Source organism: Trichechus manatus, unplaced genomic scaffold (assembly GCF_000243295.1).
Source record: "Trichechus manatus latirostris isolate Lorelei unplaced genomic scaffold, TriManLat1.0 scaffold00006, whole genome shotgun sequence".
NCBI lineage: Eukaryota > Metazoa > Chordata > Mammalia > Sirenia > Trichechidae > Trichechus > Trichechus manatus.
This window is the reverse complement of record NW_004443942.1, coordinates 11,988,169-12,000,047: the sequence shown is the minus strand read 5'-3', so window position 1 is coordinate 12,000,047 and position 11,879 is coordinate 11,988,169. Positions and strand designations below refer to the sequence as shown.

At 44.1% G+C, this 11,879-nt stretch overlaps 1 protein-coding gene across 3 annotated transcripts in view; it reads right to left on the bottom strand.

The window, feature by feature from the left end:
- NAV2 (neuron navigator 2) overlaps positions 1-11,879 on the bottom strand; it is an 852,675-nt gene that overhangs the window by 184,690 nt on the left and 656,106 nt on the right. For all 3 annotated transcript variants that reach the window (XM_004369713.1, XM_004369711.1, XM_004369712.1), the window contains exon 7: positions 560-1,661. In XM_004369713.1, the coding sequence (XP_004369770.1) occupies positions 560-1,661 (1,102 nt within the window). The remainder of the gene's footprint in view (positions 1-559; positions 1,662-11,879) is intronic.

The window sequence follows — 11,879 nt, the reverse complement described above, 5'->3', positions numbered from 1 at the left end:
TGAATGGACATGGGGAATCAGGGGTGGAAAGGAGGAGTGTGCTGTCACAGTATGGAGAGAGCAATTAGGGTCACATAACAATATATGTATATAAAAAAAAAAAAAAACTGAAGATCTAAAGTTTAAGGCAAATACTTCTATGAGAAAAAGTCTCAGTGATTCAGCAATTTAAAAAAAAAAATACACTTAGGATGTATTAGGACTGAGGTTAGGGCCTGGTGGGTGATGCCAAACACTCTACACATTCAGGCCTCCATGCTGCTGAAATGCCCTTCCGTCCCCAAGGGCCTGGTGAACTCCCACTCATCCTGGGTCAGCCCAAATTTTCCTCCCTCCCTTTAGCTTTCTCTAACCCTCTCCCAACCGGTGCTGTATTAATTCTTTCCTCAAGCATACCCGAATACTTCTACTAGTCGCTTATCACATGGTACCTTAGTTATTTGTTTAAATGTTCCTGCAGGGCAGTCCTGATCTCTGCCTCCCTCAAAGGACCTAGAATCCACCAGAAAGGCTCTTTTGCTCAGTGACCCAAGAAGGGCAGGATAGTGGCCACTCCTACCTGTACAGGAAAGGTGCAACCGTGGCAGTGTTGGGATGGTTGTATTGCTGCTGGGGCTGAGGTAGCTGAACACTGACAGTATTGCTTCCTGTGGTCTGAGTGGTCCCCACGGACCCACTGATGGTCTGGCTGCTGATGCTGTGGTTCAGGGTGGTCCCTCCTGGGCCCTTCCCTTCTGAGGAAGCCAGGCTGGAGGAGGAACTGGAGTGTCTGCCGTCTAGCTGGGGCTTCTGCTGGGGAAGCCCTGAGCTCGGCTTCCCACTCCGACTCCGCTCCCCTTCCTTGGAAGGTGCGGGGGCACTTGGGGATTTCCCAGGCATGCTCTTCATTCCTGGTTTTGGTATTCCACTGTGGGAAGGGGCTGTGGCCTCCTTCTTGGCACTGCTGAGCTTCCCCCCTTTGGGTATGAAGCTGGCGATCTTGGAGGACTTTTTTGGCATCTCAGTCACTGCTGCTCCGCTGGGGTCTTCTTTCGGCTCCTCTTTGAGGTCCGGCCTCTCCGTCACAGAAGCTCTCTTGGTGAGGTCCTTGCTTTTCTCCTTTTCCTTCTCCCGCTGTTGTTTCTCCTTGTCTTTGTCGTTGCCTTTGGGGGAACTCTTCTTGTTCGTCAGTGCCCGGCTGAATGTCCTCTGGGCAATCCCCTTGAGAGCGATCTTGGGGCTGTTGGACGCTGGGCCCGCGGTGGGGAGGGCGCGGCCAGCAGCTTCCATCTCCTCGCTCTCTTCAAAGCTGGGTAGGATCTCCAGCCGCTCACAGCTTGTGTCCCGGGACCCTGGGCCCTCACCTGCCTTGGAGCCCCCTTTACTGTTGAAGAGTTTTAGCTTTTCCAACATGGACTTCTGATTGTTGGGGGCAGGCTTGATGGCTTCGGGGGTGGGCCTAGGGGCCTCAGGCGTGGGCTGCTTGATGGAGAGCATGGAAGACGTGGCACTGTGCTTCACGCTGAGGGACTTGCTGCGCCAGGGCTTGGAGGCCGCACCGGGCTGGGGGATGGCCGAGGAGGCACTGCAGTTAGCGGGGCTGGGGCTGCCGCTGCTGTCCAGAGCAGCAGGTGCATTCTCGCTCATTCCGGGGTGGGAGGAGGCTGGGCTTTCCAATGGCTCTGCAGAGATGGGGAAGAGAGGGAAACTTGAAACACATCTGTGGACCTGCACTGAAGACGCAGGAAGGTACTCCTACCCACGACTAAAGAGCCAGTCTTCCCAACCCAAACGCTGTTATCACTCATTACCCGCTTTGGGGCTTACCCCTGGTTACATTTTAAACCCTAGCTTGACTTTCTTTGCTATCATCATACACCATTCACACACACCCCACCATATCCTAGTGTGTGTTGTACAAATGCATGCTGATGTTAACACTAACATGCCCAAGCACAATTAAGAATGTAAATCTATGGAAACGCAAATAAACAAAGAAACCCCTGCACCACCACAGCACGGCTCAAAGCCCAATAAGATGTAGGAAATATCTACTGTTTTGAATTATTCAATCCACAGCCCTGGTTCCCAGTGATGAAAAAGAACCAAGAATTATCCAACTCTAAGGAAACCATATAGCAGAGACATTAAAACAAAACAAGAAAACAGGAAAAGAGGAGAAACCAAGTATAATCTTCCAAGAAGAATAATTACCCACAGAAGTTGCTGAGTCCTATCAAACATATATTTTTCCTATATTAGCACTTTAAAAGAGTTACAAACATGATTCAGGCTAGACTCAAAAAAAAAAAAAAAAAAAAAACTTTTTCTGTTTTAGAGTATAATCCGTGCACATGGCTTCACTGTAGGCAAGGAAACACATAGGTTATCTGAAAGTCAAGGCTTCCCCTTGGTGCTCAGGGAGTGTTTCCCTGGCCTCATTCTTTTCTCAGAAAAGTCTCAAAATATTTCCACGCAGAGCCAGAATTACTCTGGGAATAATGAGTTCCAAACTGGACTTCGCCACCAAGGCCGACCAGTATCCCAGGAACAAAACAGCAGCCCCCTTCTTTGGACGGCGCTCTGAACGACACCGCCCTACCTCCTAAGTCAGGGGAGCTCGATCGAGAAAGTGGCAGGGAAGACACATCACAGCTGAGCCATGCCCGTGCCTGCCCGTGCCCCCATGCCTGTGTGCCCAACAGACAGGATGTGGCACGTCAGTGCCCCAAGAGCGTGCCTCATGTCTGCAAAGTCACAATGACATTACTTACCTAGTGGCAGCCACTTTCTCCCACAATGATTCCCCAGGAAAAACTCTCCAACCGGAGAGGCGGCCCTTCCAATTGTCACAAGTGTTTTTGGTTAAGCTGCTCATGTTTCTAATTAACTTTTGTCATCCACAACTGCTCCAGTGCCCAGAAGCCTGCCGGGATTAACGGATGCTTCTTCTGTTCTCTCTCTCCCTCTCTCTTTTTTTAATACCTATGTTCCGCTGCCTTCTAGCAACAGAGTAAACTGTATATAGAGCGGCTTTTTATGATTTAAAAGTCAACGGCTGCTGAAACCAAGAGAAGGCAGCCCCTGTGTGGGGCACCAAGACGGTGCTGGGAGCGCCTCACCACAGACGAGCTGCTTTCCTTCGTTCTCCTCTGCTCCGGACTGCTTGGGAAGCCACAGCTCCGGGGTGATCCAAAGCAGACCTCCCAATGTTTTAAAACACATACATCTTCCTGACTTACTGGGGATTTGGGTTTGGAAGGGGAGGGTGTTTGACAATCCTCCCTAACAGAACGCACGGGGCATTGTTGGATCTTTTCCTGGGGAGAGTCAGAGACTGGTTTGGAAACAGGATCTGGCTTTTGGAACCCACCCACACTGCCCGACTTGCAGAAGGTCTCCACGGGCTGGACGCTGTGTACCGAGGGTCTTCTGGGCATCAGGAGGCACAGTGCTAGGCACATTGTTAAGAGAGGGTTACTGCCCCTTTCTACAAGTGAGGGAACTCAGGCTCAGATAAGTTAATGATTGACTGTACATCACCTAGCTAGAAATGGAGAGATCTGGGATTTGAATCCAGGTCTCCTCACCTAGTGCTCTTTGGGACTGCATCATAGCTACCTCCTCTGTTTAAAACAAATTTAAACAGCAGCCACTTAAACGACATCTTTTCAGGAATCACTTTTTCTACTAGCTTAGTTATATTCATGACATCCACTAGCAGGACCGGCTGCCGTTGAGTCGGTTTTGACTCATGACGACCCCATGTGTGTCACAGTAGAACTGTGCTCCATAGGGTTTTCAGTGACTACTTTTTTGGAAGCAGATCGCCAGGCCTTTCTTCTGAGGTGCCACTGGATGCCTTTTTGGTTAGCACCTGAGTGTGTTAACCATTTGCACCACCCAGTGACATCCACAGTGGGGCACAAATCAATCCAGCCATTTGAAAGGTAGCAGCATATACCACGGAGATGTTCTCTGACTGCAGCAATACTTGTTGCCGTCTAGTCGATCCTGACTCACAGGGACACTACAGGACAGGGTAGAACTGCCCCATAGGATTTCCAAGGCTGTAAATCTTTGCGGAAGCAGACTGCTACATCTTTCTCCTGAGGAGCAACTGGTAGGTTCGAACTGCCGATCCTTCAGTTAGAAGCCAAGCGCTTAACCACTGCACCCCCAAGACTTCTACAGTTGAAATAATAGTGACCCTCTAATCCCTGAGTTCCACTTCTCTTAGGGAAACTGCCTTTCCCTTTACGTGGGCTCAGATCTGGAGGAGGTGACTCCTGAGTTATCATGTAATACTTCTGCTATGACACAGTGGCTTCAACAATGGGCTCAAGCATAACAAGGATTGTGCAGATGACACAGGACCAGGCAGTGTTTTGTTCTGTTGTACATAGGGTCGCTATGAGTTGGAACCGACTGGACGGCACCTAACAACAACTTTTGCTATGGGTCAGTTTGTTATTCTGCTCAAGTGTAAATCCCTCCAGGGCAGAGACACCCCCACCCTGCCCCCAATTCATCTTTGTCTCCTAACACCTGCCAAAACACAGGAAATACTCAGTGAATAGTTTCTGAATTGTTGGTTGGAGGCTTTGACATTTGCAGGTTACATTTAAGGGAACAGAGACACAGGATTTGTGATAATTCATTATGGTTATAGTAAAATCTTTCAGCCTAAATGCAGGAAAAAAACAGGATCAGGACTCAGAGCTTCAGAATTTCCACTTGGCACTTGGCCTGGGCTCCCCTGGTTATGAAATCATGGGGACATTTCAAGGCCACTCATTATATTATTACAGCTAAAAAAGGTAGCACTTCAAAATGATTCTAAATTTGTTTTCTGGAGCAGAAGTCTTCTGAGTAGGGCTAGAGGGCACCAGGGCATCTGAGAATCAGATCATAAATATTTGGTGCTCATGACATGGCGAGAAATCGCCACAGTGGTGACGGGGTCTTCAGGTCATGAGCTGGTCTTGTCTAGGTCAACTTGACTCAAAATCCATCATTTCTAGGGTATCACACCAGTGATCTCAGATCTTGACTGAAGCGGCTGTTTGGGGCCTGTTCTCTTTCTTTGGAAAGCAGATGTTTCTAATGCTGGAGCTCTGTGATTCCTAGCATGAGACTTTCCATATCAGCCTTCTGAGATAGATAAACTGCAGATGTGTGGGAGAGTAGGTAGGCCAAATCTCAAGCTAATGTTGTGATCCTATACATGTCATTTTGCCCCACAGTGTCTCAGTTGCCCCAACTGTAAAAAGGAGGATGGACTATTTATCTAAAGTCCTTTCAACTCTGTTTCCATTCAAGTCTCAGCAAGCCTCCATGAGGCCCTGTGAGGCTGGGATCTGGCCAATGCTTGGCCCACTGGGCTCCAAGAGCACAGCCCTCACTTACTACGCCCTATCACCATTCTGTGCCATGACATATGGGTGGTTCTTTGTCTTCAAACATTCCACCCTCCACAGTTCTCCTAAGATGGTGTTTACTAACAGATGGAGAAAATTGGCTAGGTCAAGGTATAGGCAACCTTGGCAAAGATGCCTGTGAATTCAGAAATGCTAGTATCTATGAAAACAAGTCTCAGGGAGGGAAGGTGGGGTGAGTTCTTTAAAATTAAAGAGCAACTTCTCTCCCTAATAACTATCAGTTCTTGTTTCTCTTCTCATGGATATATGAACCTTGGTTAGAGCAAAGGCATCTAAGAAGGAGAAAGGACAAATTCATAAAAGAATGTTCTCAACACCAGCATTCCCTAAACAGTGGTATATGGGCCATTGAAACAAATGAGATTATTTTGGATGGCACATGGATGGGGATGAATACTTTTATATGTTAAAAGTTATATATTTATTTTATTGTGCATTAGAAGAAAGACAACTAGTCCATATTTAAATTCATAAGTTCATGGATAGTGTAGTATTTAAAATTTAAGTTGACTTAAGGAAAAAAAGAAACACAGGTGGCTCGGTGGTTTGGCAAAAATGAAGAAGGTTCATGAAAGAATGAAACTGGTGACACACTATTACATTAAATCAAAAAATAACCTATTTTATACCAAATCTATTCTTTTGGAAAATGTAATAGAATAGAAATCAAACCAGAACACCCACATAAGGACTAAATTCATAACTAATCTAAAATGGCTACTTTTTAGAGCTTTACTTATTTAGGTGTATTTGTTTACCTCATGCTATTTGGTTGAGAATGGTCAAATCTGGTAAGATAACGTGGCCTTGCTTAGTCAAAGATGATTAAAAAAATAATAGTTTCAACATTGTTTGGACCACTAATCACCGTAAAAATTACATATTACATCACAACCCAACAAACATCCAAATATCTAGTTGTAAAGCTGACAAAAATCAAGACACACTTTTGCTATGTGCAATAAGCTCTGATATATTCTACTCCAGTCGATTTTCGGAGTCCCTGAATGGTGTAAATGGTTAACATGCTTGGCCGCTAACTGAAAGCTTAGAGGTTTGAGTCCACCCAGAGGCACCTCGGAAGAAAAGTCTGGCAATCGCCTTCAGAAAAATCAACCACTGAAAACCCTATGGAGCACAGTTCTACAATGCAGATCACAGACTCCCTAAACAAATTTTATGATCCATTAATGGACTGTGATCTGCAGTCTGAACATTTTGGTTCTAAAAGACCAGTTTACAAGATTCACCCGCCATCAACTGACAACCCACCAGCAAGAAGGAAAAGTTTCATTCGAAAATTGCAGACAGGATCCCTTTGAAGAAAAGAAAAAAAAATTTATTTTCTATGAAAAGGTTTGGGAAGAGCATTAATCCTTAATCCTGTGGGGAGGGGAAAAGTTTGGTTTTTCTGGCAACCAGCCCTGACAGTAACCAAAACACTTTCTAAATGAAAATACTGTCTAAGGCAGATAAATAAGCATTTCTTCCTCTCCCTCAGTGAAGGTGAACGTTGGCTCCAGGTCTCTGCTCTCCCCAGCTTTTCAGTTAGGGAAACGTTGGTGGTCTGGTCCCAATGCCAAACGACACTCAGGGAGAGGTCCTAGGCCGGCTGATCCCAGCTCCTGTCGCCACTACTGTGACTTTAAACCTGCCCCAGGGAGGTTTCCGGCTTAAATCCTCTCCAAAGTCTACAGGGAACAGGCCTGATAATTGGGCCTGGGAAAATGCTTGCAATTTCCTATAATTTGTCAAGATGTCAATCTTGAGCATTCGAATTTGTTAGGATAATTGAAACCAGTTTTTTTCTTTTAAATGTATAGACTCGAGTCACACAGTCTGGAGATGGTTTTCAAAATTCTCTGGGTCAATCTCTTTACAACCCTGTTAGCTGCCAGACCACAGAGGGGCACTCGAACCTGACCTGATCCACTTAATGGTTCTGCAGGACAACTTGAGCGGCCTCGAGGATCCTCCTCAGCAGTGTTGTAATCAATATCTAATATTATGGCCACGGGCTAAAAAACAGTTTTCCCTCCAACTCCTTCTTAGAGAGGATCGATGTAGGTGCATAAAGGGGGAAACACAGGGGAGCATGGAGCCCAAGGGAGCTGGGATTTGGTAGACCAATATGCTCCAAGGACCTTACTGCGTCTACAATTCCATTACCAAACGAATTGCCACTGAGTTGATTCTGACTCATGGTGACTCCATGTGTGTTAGAATAGAACTGTGCTCCACAGGGTTTTCAATGGCTGAGTTTTTTGAAAGTCGATCTCCAGGGCTTTCTTCTGAGGCAACTGTGGGTGGACTTAAACCTACAACCTTTCAGTTAGCAGCTGAGTGCATTAATAGTTTATACTACCCAGGGAATCCCATAGGTTCTTAGAATGGCCAAGCTACAAGAATGATGATGGAGATCTTTATAAACAAATATTAAAAAAAAACAAAAGTTTCTCTGTTAGTTTGATGGTTAACGAATCACAGGAAATTACATTATTTTAAATATTACATTATTGGTATTATTTTATTCTATCTTGTAAAAACAACTTCTGCTCCAAAGGAATAGAGATCTCTTTCAATAAATTCTAGCAGGTAAGTGAAATACACCCCTTGCTTTCCCTTTGAATTGTTCATCACCAACTCTTGGCTCAATTTTTTCCCTTTGACTGGGATGCCCCACTGCCCCCATCACTGTCTCATATCCATATCCAACCTTAGCTCCCATCTACCTCTCTCACAATTTCTTCTACGAAACCTTTCAGAATCCCCAAATTGGAGTCATCTAAGCAGCCAAAAGGATCTGACTGTGCCTATGCAGGGTCCCTGAACCCTTGCTACGTTGCAATGTGGTTACTAGTTGCACTTGCCTTAGCTTACTTAAAACAAGAATGTCAGTTCCCTGAGGTCAGGACCTCTGGCTGATGCAATGACCGGAACATCAGAAAATGATTGCTGGAAAAACCAATAAACAATGACTCACACTGGATCCCTCCACATGTCTCAAAACTATACGGTATGCCTAGCTTTTCCCTCCAGGTTAATCATGTGAGTTCTTCTCTCAAAAGCTCAGTGAACCCAAATGGCTGAAAATCTTGTATGTGTTTTTTTTTTTTTTTTTTAATAATTATTTTATTGTTTTTTCATTGAAAGTTTACACATCAAATTAGGTTCCCATTTGACAATTTCTACACAAATTGTTCAGTGACATCAGTTTCATTTTTTTACAATGTCTCAACAGTCTCTTTCATTATGTTCTGGTTGTACAGTTTCGAGGGCTCTAGTTTCACAGCCCCCTTACCTTCTCATCTTTGCTTTAAAGTAACTGTTGACCTTTTGGTCTCATACAGATGGTTTTTTAATGGAGCACCATACTAACAAGTAATACCCTTTATTTTGTGTGCCAATCTGTTATTTTGCTAAAAGGTGACCTCAGGGGATAGTTTTGTTCAAGGTTTAAAGAGTATCTCAGGGTGACAGTCTCAGGGAGTCCTCTAGTCTAAACCAGTCTGGTAAGTCTGAACTTTTTAAGAATTTGATTTCTGTTCCATGTTCTTCTCCCATTCTATCTATTGTGTCCCTAATCAGAATGGTCAGTAGTGGTAGCTGGGCACCATCTAATTCTTCCGGTTTCAGGGTAGATGAGGCTGTGGCTCGTGTAGGATATTAGTCCTGCAGACTAGTTTCTTGTCTGAGACTTTGGTTTCCTTCTTTCTCTTTTGCTCCTGATGAGCAGAGACCAATAGTTGTATTTTAGATGGCTTTGGTGACACTTTTAAGGATTTTTTTTTTTTTTTACCTCTGTGCATTATGGATTGAATTGTGCCTCCCCTGCAAAGAAGATATGTTGAAGTCCTAACCCCTCCACTGGTGAATGTGATCTTGTTTGAGGAAATGGGGGCTTTTATTTGCAGATGTTATTAGTTAAATTAACAAAGTCATACCAGAGTAGGGTGGGTTCTAATCCTAATCCCTTCTGAATGACTTCTTATTAAAGAGAAGGACAGACAGGGAAACATAGTCACACAGGAGGAAGGACAGCCTGTGAGGGTCCATCTACAAGGCAAGGAATGCCATGACTGCCGGTGGCCACCAGAAACTAGGAGACAGGCATGGAATAGTTCCTCTCTCAAAGCCCTCAGAAGGAACCAACGTAGCTGATACCATGAATTTGGACTTCTAGCCTCCAGAATTGTGAGACAATAAAATTCTGTTCTTTAAAGCCACCCATTTTGTGGCATCTTGTTATGGCCACCCTAGGAAACCAGGACACTATGCATGGTGGAAATTTTGCTGTAACAGGTGACTTAAAATGTCATATACAAATGCTCTTTTGATGATGTGACCTAAAATAAGTGTGCAGAGTCTAAAAGCAGGAAGCTTTCTCTGTTCTGCGTGAGCCTCAGAGTTCCCAGGTTTTCCTCAATGACTTGTTCACCCCAGAGGAAGAGAAGAGGAAGAAGAGGCCCTCAACAGCTGGAGTAGTTGCAGTTATGTTTCTTTTTAACATAAAACAAGGTAATTCTTTTTCTCTGGTGGCTTATTTTGGATAAAACTAAGTGAAACTATGGGTAATGAGGTAATTTGTTTCTCTGCTGGTAGTTAAAAAGCAGTAAGAAAAACAAGTACCGCTTTCTTACATAGTTTTCACTATATTTCCTCCAAATAGTTCCGTAAGTGTTCAAATCCCCCTTAATGTCATAAAGAACTGGTAAAGCTACACAAAGGTTAAATTGCCAAAAATATTAGTATACAATTGGGCTTATGTCTGAACTTGTAATAACATTTTAAAAGAATAAACTCTTATAATTTCTCTCTCACACACACAAAAATACTCTTTACATCAAAAGGTATACTACACATATTTTTTAAATCCTCCCACTCAGCTGGATAAGGAGACAAATCATTTGACTGCTAACATTTGAAGAAAGATAAACCAAAAAAAAAAAAAAAAAACCCCCACAAAAAAACAAATCCACTGTCTTCGAGTCGATTCCAACTCACAGCGACCCTACAGGACACAGTAGAACTGCCCTACAGGGTTTCCAAGGAGCAGCTGGTAGATTCAAACTGCCAACCTTTGGTCAGCAGCTGCGCTCTTAACCACTACACCACCAGGGCTCCTTCTGAAGAAAGATAACCTTTAAAATAAAAGACGTTCCTATTCTTTATCTCCCATTTCTCGAAGCCCTATCATCTTCCAAACACCCTCTTATTCTCTCTTGAACTTATTTGCTCAAAGTCCCGAGCAACATGTTTCAGGAGAAAACTTCTGTTTTAATCGGTCAGGCCATTTCTCTGTCTTGTACCATATATGGCTATATGAAAGTGCAAAATTGGCCATAGAAAACCTTCTCTCTTTTTTCAAGGGTGTATGAAATTTCACAGAGCAATTATAAACACTTTACAGGGGGCAAATCCCTTTCTTTCAGGAGGTCATTATCCACAGCTAACAGCTGTTTGGCAGAAGGAAAAGATTGTACACTGTCATAAATACATCCCTCTAAGATGGAGTTAGTTAAGGAATTTTTGCAGGCCCCCTCTGCTAGTACAGCAGCCCAGTCTTCCTGCTTTCTCTTGAAGCACCCCAAACAGGATGGGTGCCCCAAATAGGAGACTCCAAACCAGTGCTTAATCCAAATACTTCCCAATGAACAATACAAACAGGCAGTGACAAAGAGAAGTGGTTCCATGATCAGGTAAGTTTGGAAAACTCAGGGCTTAACAGTAGCTAAACAAGTTTCTTGCTTGCAGGACTTCTCAGAGTATTTAATACGTTACATGCACTGGGAATATCCAAAAGGAGAATAATGAGATGGTATGATTGCTAAATGTATTTTTACTACAGAACTGACATAATTTATGAGAGAGCCTAAGGAAACAGCCTATTATGGCATGCATTTTGGTAAACACTGTCCTAACAAAGACGAGGGCAGAAAATGGGCCACAACGCTAATAAGATAAGAAAGGTGTTCAACATGTTAACAATCACAAACCAGAGAGCTAGGAAAGGTAGAAGGAAGAAGAGAATTTCCCTATGAAATTATATCCTAATGGAGTATGAAATGCTTTCATGATATGCATCTTGCACATTCTGAGCATTAAACATCCTTAATGGATACCTCCTGTTGCCACTGAGTTGATTCCGACTCAGAGCGACCCTGTAAGTCTAAGTAGAACTGCCCCCATAGGGTTTCCAAGGCTGTAATCTTTATAGAAGCAGACCCCAACGCTTTCTCCCATGGAGTGGCTAGTGGTTTTGAACTGCTGACCTTTTGGTTAGCAGCCGAGTGCTTTACCCATTGTGCCACCAAGGCTCCTGGAGAAGGATGTCATGCTTGGTAGAGGGTCAGGGAAAAACAGTAAGACCCTCAACAACATGGATTTTCACACAGTGGCTGCAACAATGGGCTTAAATATAGCTACAATTGTGAGGATGGCACAAGATCAGGCAACGTT